Source organism: Humulus lupulus, chromosome 3, assembly GCF_963169125.1.
Source record: "Humulus lupulus chromosome 3, drHumLupu1.1, whole genome shotgun sequence".
Lineage (NCBI taxonomy): Eukaryota > Viridiplantae > Streptophyta > Magnoliopsida > Rosales > Cannabaceae > Humulus > Humulus lupulus.
The window spans coordinates 226,221,285-226,230,592 of record NC_084795.1 but is presented as its reverse complement, the minus strand read 5'-3'; the positions used below and the strand labels follow the sequence as shown (position 1 = coordinate 226,230,592).

Below are 9,308 nucleotides of genomic sequence, written 5' to 3'. Positions count from 1 at the left end.
CTTCACCTTAATCAATTATCTAAAACTAGTAAACAAATATATAATTACACATTAATTGTAGAAATATATTTATTTTATAAAATTAATAATACAAAATCTAAAAAATGGGAAACTGAGGGGACCATTGAGTTCCATTTACTTTATTGACTCTTGCATTTTGTCAGACAAGCATTCATCCAATCCTTGCTCCCACCAGACAGCTTGTTATTTATAATTTAATTTTTTTTCTCTTTATAAAATATATTCTCTCACTTATTGTATTTCTTCATTCCCATCAAACAACCTTTTAAATAATCTTTTGCTTCCTTCTCTCCTATATATTAAGCATTCTCAACCCTCTCAAACACAAATTTCTCTCCCCCACCTTCCCAAAAAAAAACCCTATTTTTCTTTTGTCTTATCTTAAAGCTCTGTATATTTTCTTATAATCTTTTTCATGGAGGAGATTAATCTAAGATCAATGAAACAAAGGTGTACCCACTTCTCAACTTCACCATCTTTAGCCATTCACAAAGATTCAAAGACAATATCCAAAGTTTCCAACATTAACAATACTAAGCCTAAGATTAGGATTATCCACATATTTGCACCGGAGATCATCAAGACTGATGTGGCGAACTTCAGAGAGTTAGTCCAAAGGCTCACTGGAAAACCAACCGAGAAAGATAAATGCTGCAAGAAGAAGAATAGGAGCAACAGTAAGCCCAGGAATATAATAAAAAATATTCCCACAACACCTTCGTCGTCGTCATCATTAGATAATAATTATGATAATGATGATCATCTAGCTGATTACTCCAAAAACAGCTACTTTCCCACCAAGCCAACAGCCATGAAAATGGACCATTTGATGAAAACTGCTAGTTCTGGCTTTCAGGGTTTGGATTATATGGCCATGTCGGATCACCAAAGGGTTAAATTGGAGGAGGAAGAAGAAGAAGTTGTTGATGAAGCTCGTCATCACCATCATCATGGTATGTGGGATATGATTAGTAATATTAATAATGGTGAGAATATTTCAAGTAGTACAACAGGGTTTTTGGAAGGGTTTCTTGGATTTGAAGAGCTAGCTGGTGATGAATTCCCTAATTTGCTACCTAGTTTAGATAATTCTCACGTGATGCAATTTGGTTTTGGAGGACCTCAACTTGTCTAGTAGTCATCATCTAATTAACGTAGTAGTAAGGCTTTTTTTGTTTAATTTGTTTTTTTTTTTTTTTTTTTTTGATCTTTTGGTGGTAATGATGACTGCTCATGAACAAAAGAAGAACCTTTTATGATCTGATCTTATAAATTTCGAGTCTGAAAAATATATATATACTGTTTCTTAAAAAAAAATCTTTGGAGGTTCTTTTTTAGAGGAACTATATGACTACTACTTTATCTACACGATCATGTTGTCCTCTAATTTTTCTAAAAATAATTATATATTTCTGCTCTAAATACAAGCGTTTAAATTATTACAAATACTTATTTTGATATTATTGTACTAGCTAGTAATTCATATCCTCTATTTCAGAACAAGTATAGTAGTACTCGAAATTATATTTGTTGATTACTATATATATATTATTAATTGCCTTCTCTTTTATAAATGTTTCTCACTATTATGTTTTTTTTTTTGTTTGTTTCTTTCTTTTGGATGTGGCACTGAAATTTGTCTCTTGTATCTTGGTCTGGGGTTCTCTCTCTCTCTCTCTCTCATAGTAAGAGTTGGCAAACCAAACAAGAACGTGCATAAACTAAAACCTCGAGAAATTGGTCATTTCTTTTTCTTGTAAGAATTGATTAATTGTGGGAAGTTTTTTTTATATATTAAATCATATAGGTTGTTTTTTTTCACAATCACAAAAGTCGTCTTCCACTTGTCCTATATTACATATAAATTTCATAAATTATATAGTGCCTACATAATATGTATATATATATATATATTTGTATATAATATAATCCAATAGAATAGAAATTATTAATTAATTTCAGATCCACGTTACCAAGTTCAGCAGATCCTGTTGAAATATTTGCATTAATTAATATGTAATTTGTAGTTATATAAATGTTGAGGATAAAGTTATTTGCCAAGTTGTTGGCAAATGAATTGACATAGGAACCTCATAGGACAATAATGAACCAGAAAATGAGAGATATGGTAATGCTACTCATCTGGATTAAAGATTATTTATTTATTTATTTATATGCAACTATATATTTCCCAAACTAAAGATATTTAAATTATAGATATATTAATTATACAGTAGCCTATGCAAAATAAACCAATTATATAAGTACATATAGACACAACATTTTTGGAGTTACATGCATATCATGATAAAATGGCAGGAAATCTAAATTACCATAACAAGCAAACAACATAATTACCATCCAATTAATTTGACATAATATTATATTTTTCACACATATCAAATATATTTATATATATATATATTATGTATTCATTCACTCCAATTAGGGTTTTTATTTGCATTTTAATATAAGATAAAACGTACAAGTTTTCTGCTTAGGGGGCTAACAATTAAATAACAATATTAACATAATTGACATGGGAATGAGGCATGGGAGGTCAACAATATTTGGTATTCTTTATTTCAAATTGTAATATATAATATTATAGGAGGAAATGCACGATTATCATTTACCTTCCAAAGTTGAAACTTTAATTAAAACGAGAAAGGGATTGGATTCGTAGTATCTATTTACTGTAACTTGGCCATTAATTTCAAGAAAATAAATTAATAAGTAACTAATGTTCAAGTGTGACACTTTTGGTTTTCTTTTTAAAAAAAAAAATGTGACACTTTTGGAATCATCTCTTAAAATTTTGAGTCTTCGCTATGAATTAAGTTAACTTGTTCAGTTGAAACTCATGAAGTTTCTCAATTCTTGTTAACTCATTTAAATTTTGAGTCGATAGAAAGTCTCACATTAAAATATAATATATCAAACACATTATCTGGTACCAATTGCATCCTAATTCTTCTTTAGGAGGTGTTGAAGCAACAATTTTGCTCAATCTATTTTGGGTGGTACTTGTCGACAAACTACGATTCTCCGATCTTTTTCCAGTAGTGTAGGTGGCTCAAGTGATCATCGAACCATCTAGGTGTACCTGCAAAAAAGACATTCTGATGCTTAAGTCAGTATCTCCCCCTTTTTTTTCTCTAACGAAATGATATTTATAAGGAAAAAAATACTAAGGAGTTAGTTGTTCAATCTACTTCCTGATTGGTTATTTGAATAACCGAATTTCCCGCCAAAATGTTTGATGGACCCAAAATGAGTATGTTTTAAAAATTTGTAACTCGCAAGCACACGAATCGTATATGAAATATAGTGTTCGTGTAAGTACGAAATCGAACCCAAATGAGTTGTCTAAAATAAAAAAGAAAACTATTTTAAACAAAAATTAATAAATTCTAACCTAGCTCTAAAGATTGAAGAGATTTTTGTCATGAACATAAAATAAAAGATTTAAAATAAAGCTATCTAAGAGAATAAAAATAAACCAATTATAATTTTGAAAATAAGTTATAAAAGAAAGATTATTAAGATACTTGAATCCACAAAATGTAAGTTTAATAATACTTATTAGCATATTGATTCCCAAGTTTTAGTGATAGTTAGAATAAGTCAAACTATCATTTTCCAATTAAATTTATAATTTTAAGCACAAATTACTTCTAAAAATGTAGAATTTTTCTTCACTTTCCAAAAAGTATAATTTCAAAACATTTAATGTGAATCAACCTAATGAAAAAAAAAATCAAATAACATTATTTATAAGGAAAAACATAATATTTTTGTTCTAAGCATTGGATGCGTACAATTTAATGACACATCTTACACAAAGAATATTATGGTTTGCAAAATGATGATCAAAGTGCATATTATCTAACAATCCAAAATATGAGATATTAAAGATGAAAGATATATATGAAGAAGAAATCCATAAACTTTGTTGCATTACAAGGGAAATCAACATACAACATAAATATTATCTAGTTACAAGTTGCTTCTGTTGGGGTTTTATGCCTGTACGCCCTGAATATCCGCACGCACTTTGGCGAGCTAGAAAATGGCCTAAATCGATCTGCCACGTGTCAACCGTCCACCCGGGGCTGTTTGTTACAGTCCCCTAAACAACTAACCCGAGCTGATGGATCATTTAGCTGCTCCTTGCTTGGAGCCACTGTGTCGACATGATAGAAGCCACGGGCTAGCACCACATTGAGCTCGTGGTGCATCAGAGGTCTGATATACCCTCGGATCCTTATAAAGTCAACCACGCAATATAAACGTGCATATACCAGACATCACGTGTCTGTTCTATTCCTGAATTCTCGGATACGCAGTATAAATGTGCGTGTTCAGACATCCCACGCCTGATTTGAGCCATGCGGCCCATTACTCATATTTACCTATTGATTAGACCCCACTTCACTGCAATATAAAATGTAAATATAAATCATTGATGTAACAGATATGATTTGAGGGATCAAAAGTGTCACGGGATGACCCCAACCCTTACCCAAGGGTCAACCTCCTATAAATACTAAAACCCTGGATAGTGCAAAGGGTTGGCTTCTCCTTGTAAAGTAAATACTTTGTAAGAAATAGTAAAGAGAAATCAATAATATTGACTGGTGGACTAGGGGGATTTTAACATCCGAACCACCTAAAAAAGGAGTGATCATCTTTTCTTTGCAATTATCTTCCACACTCTCGATTATTATCATTTTCATATTACGGTTTATCAATTAGTACCAATCCATCCTATTTATTCGTATAATTTACCGTTGATGAAAAATCGCGTCGACAGTTTGGTGCTTTCATTGAGAGGGTTCAGATTAGTGCTATCGCGAAAGCTTAATTATGGTGGTTACTCATTCGAGGCATGGTAACGAGGCGGATCAACATGATGGGAAGGAAGCCCACCATGCCTCCATATCCAACGAACCAAACCCAGAGGTCCAGCAGCGATCGGGAAAGCAGCCGGTGGGCCATGAAGACACCGGAAGTTCGGCGCCCCTACCGCCAAATCCGAACTCGGGTTACCTGACGGCGATAGAAATGGAGAACATGCAATTGAGGAGTCATCTATCCAAAGCGAATAAGCAAATCGAGGAGGTCTTGGCCCGACTGCCCCCTCTTGCAACCAACATTAACGTCGGAAAGAGGCAAAGCAGGACTCACAAGTCTCGCCGGGATAGCAGCCCAGACCTAGTCGGTCGGTTAGAACCTCAACCCCGAGTTCTACGCCATTGTCGCACAATAACCTGGAAACTATGTTTGAGGAGTTTCCCAAGGCCAATCAACAAGTCAGCCGATCAGTTAGAACTTCAACTCCAAGTTCGGCTCCACCGTCGAACGCACCCAGAAGGGCTCGTGGCAGCTCGCGGAGGAGGTCCGGGGAAAGCTCGCGCAAACAACCTGCTCCGGCCAGCCCTCCCGTGCCGTGGTCAGACCGCCGGGCGTAGGAGGCTGGAGGTGGTGGGATAGAGCGACCGTGAGCTAGTTTAATCCGGCCAGACGGAACTAGGATCGCTTCACCAGTTAGGCATCCCCCTTCACCGATATGATACCCATCCCCTCCTCGTCCTGCTCGAGATGTTCCTGCACATGGGAGCAGCAGAAGAAATCCTCCTCCCGTCGTTCCTACCCATCGCCCGCGAGCGCACGGAAATGTCCCGGATCCTCACCCCCGGCAGCAGGCTCTAAGCTTTTCCAATGGGAGCTATTGGACCAAGAGACACCGAAGTGGCAGATCCGGTGGAGACCTGTGCAATCATCTAAGTTCACGCGCAAAGCCCTCGGGCCGCCTCGAGGACCGACCTTCGAGATCGCCTCAACTCGCAGAGGGGGGATCCGACCAGAAATGAAAGTCATACTCCCCGAGAGGATGGTCCTTCCGAATACGTGACAATGGGAATGTCCCACCAAACCAAGCTCATGTTGGGAGGGATAATAACCCGCCTAACGCGTACAATGGAACGGGAGCTGTTGAACAGCCCCTGAACAACCAGGGGATCAAGGACCAGACCCTCGAAAGGTTAGCTCAAATGGAGGAGCTAATGAAGAAACTCTTATCAGAAAAGGGAAAAGACAAATATGACTCGGGAGACGAGCTCGAGCTTTTTGCCCCCAACATTGCAGCCACGACATACCCGTCGGGTTTCTGGATGCCCCATCTATCCAAATTTGATGGGGACGGGGACCCGTTGGATCCCTTAGGGATGTTCAATACCCTGATGATGGCCCATAATATCGGCCACGAGCTAAGATGCCTGATATTCCCTTCGACTTTGATTGGGCTAGCTGGGTAGTGGTTCAAGCAATGTAAGAAACAATCGATCAGCTCGTGGAAGAATTTCTCTGCCGATTTCAAGAGGGCATTCTGAGCCTCTCAAGCGGCTCGCGTCAAAGCGGACACCATGGCGAACGTGAAGCAACAGCCCGGGGAACCCCTAAAAGCTTATCTGATCAGGTTCGCAAACGTTGCGGCCCGAGCTAGGGACGCGGACGATAGTTCCAAACTCATGGCTATGAGAACTGGAATCCTTGTTGGGGGCAGGCTGTGGAAATAAATCCAAAGGAGAGGTGTCAGCACGGTGGATGAATTCTTGAACAAGGCCTAGGAATGGATAAACTTGGAAGAAGCGCGAGCTTCGATCGCGGGGACCAGCCAAATCCCTTATCAACCCGTTGGAGCGGAAACAGACGTCGTGAAAATGACTCAGGCCATTGCCCAGAATAACCAAGGGGGTGGAAGCAAGAAAAATGGGAACGGCGAGGGCAGCCAGCATGGTCCGAAGAAGAACAAGCCCGTGGAAAAGTTCAAGCCGGTCTACGCAGTTTATACCGAACTCACAAACACTAGGGAGCACATTTTCCTAGCAAATTCTACCCGCCTTCCCTGGAAAAAGCCAGAACCTTTGAAAAATCAAAAGGCCAAGAGAGACCCTTCCAAAAAATTTCGATTCCACAACGACATCGGTCACAACACAGATGATTGTAGACATTTGAAGGATGAAATCGAGACACTCATCAGAGCCGGACCTTTGGCTCAGTATGCGCAGAATCGAGTCCCTACCAGTCAACAAGCTCCGGAGGCTCCCATAAACTAGCCCAGGGCCTGGGTGAATCAGGATACCCCTCCTCCCATAATAGGGGGAGAGATAACTACCATCTCTGGAGGCCCTCATCTGGAAGGCACGAGCAGAGGTGCCCAGAAGAGATACGTCAATGAGCTGAGGTCTCATAACGGAATTGAGTTTATCCCAGAGGATCATCTACCTAAACAGCAGCGATTGGAGAGGCAACCAATCAGTTTTACCGAAGAAGACGCTAGTCATGTCCAATTCCCACATAACGATCCTCTAGTCATAACTGCCCAGCTCGCCAATCGGAGAGTTAGGAGAATACTAGTTGATAATGGGAGTTTGGTGAACCTTCTATTCTGATCCACGCTAGAAAAAATGGGGTTGTCAGTAGCCGAACTGAAGGCCACCTCTGTGATGTTGTATGGGTTTTCTGACGATGGGTCAGCAGCGATAGGGACGATCAAATTAGTAATAACCTCGGGAGAGGGACCCCGAACTGTCTCCGAACTCCTCGAGTTCATAGTTATCGACTGTCCCACCGTGTACAACGCAATTTTGGGCCGGCCTACGTTGATGGCATTTGAAGCCATAACTTCTATCCGCCACCTCACAGCCAAATTCCCCTCCTCTACGGGGGTATGTACGATCCGAGGAGATCAGCTTGCTGCCAGGGAATGCTATAGCATTTCCATGAAGGGAAAATCACAACCCGGGCAGCAGACGATGACCATTCAGGGCGGAAGTGAGGAATCTCAGGAAGTAAGATCTGATCCTGGGATAGAAAAACCTCAGAAAGCTGATGGCGTAGGTACCACCTTGAGTGATGATATCGACCCAAGAATAGGTGAAGATAGATCCGAGCTCCAGGCCATCGAAGAGCTCGAAGAGGTGAACATTGATCCTAAAGACCCTTCAAGGGTGGTTAGGCTCGGGAAAAACCTTAGTAATAAGAGAATGGCAGAGCTGCTAAAATTTCTACAAGAAAATCTAGAATTGTTCGCCTGGTCTCATGAAGACATGATAGGAATCAGCCCAAGCATCGTCATGCATACCCTTAACTTGGACAAAAACATGCCTGCGAAGTCCTAGAAACAGAGGCGCCTGGGCACGACCCGAGCTGAGGCCCTAGAAGAAGAAGTAGCTCGACTTTTAAAATGCGGCTTTATCTGCGAGGCAAAATACCCGATCTGGGTCACCAATCCTGTTCTGGTCCCGAAGCCCAACGGAAAATGGTGGACCTGCATCGACTTTTCTGACCTGAATAAAGCGTGTCCCAAGGATTGCTTCCCCCTGCCGAGGATTGACCAATTGGTGGATGCCACTGCGGGGCACGAGCTCATGTCCTTCATGGATGCATACTCGGGCTATAACAAGATCGCTATGAATCCTGCGGACTAAGAGCATACTAGCTTCTTGACCCCAACCAACGTTTATTGTTACAAGGTCATGCCCTTCAGGCTGAAGAATGCGGGAGCTACATATCAAAGATTGGTCAACAGAATGTTCGGTAACCAGATCGGGAAAAACATGGAAGTGTATGTTGACGACATGTTGGTCAAGTCAAAAAATGCCGATAACCATGTTCCCGTTCTGAAGGAATGTTTTAAGATCTTGAGGAAGTATGGTATGAGGCTGAATCCCAAAAAATGTACCTTCAAGGTTGCGTCAGGAAAATTTCTGGGTTTCATAGTCAACTCTAGAGGAATAGAGGCGAACTTTGATAAAATCATATCGCTACTCGAAATGCCATCACCCCGGTCGCGAAAAGACGTTCAAAGTCTGACACGAAGGGTAGCAGCCCTTAATCGGTTCATTTCCAAATCAACCGACAAGTGTTTGCCATTCTATAACCTGCTCCGGGGAAATAAAAAGTTCGAGTGGACCGATGAGTGCGAGTGTGCCTTCCTCGACCTAAAAGCACATTTAGCTGAGCCACCCGTGTTGTCTAAACCAACAGCAGGAGAGCCTCTTTTTCTTTACCTAGCTGTCACGGAAGATGCGGCTAGTGTCGTGCTAGTCCGGGAAGAGGACCGGTTTCAGAAGCCAGTCTATTACATTAGCAAAAGGCTCTTCAGAGCCGAATCTCAATATCCTTTGATGGAAAAAATGGCGTTCTGCCTTATCACGGCCTCCAGAAAGCTTAGGCCGTATTTCCAGTCCCATTCAATTCACGTCATAACCGATCAACCT

The 9,308-nt window shown here is 40.4% G+C and overlaps 1 protein-coding gene across 1 annotated transcript; it reads left to right on the top strand.

The window, feature by feature from the left end:
* The first annotated feature begins 279 nt into the window (after window positions 1–279).
* Window positions 280–1,879, top strand: LOC133821546 (uncharacterized). The gene has a single exon (XM_062253776.1). The coding sequence runs from the start codon at window positions 437–439 to the stop codon at window positions 1,154–1,156; it is 720 nt and encodes a 239-aa protein (XP_062109760.1). The 5' UTR covers window positions 280–436; the 3' UTR covers window positions 1,157–1,879.
* Window positions 1,880–9,308: the final 7,429 nt, after the last annotated feature.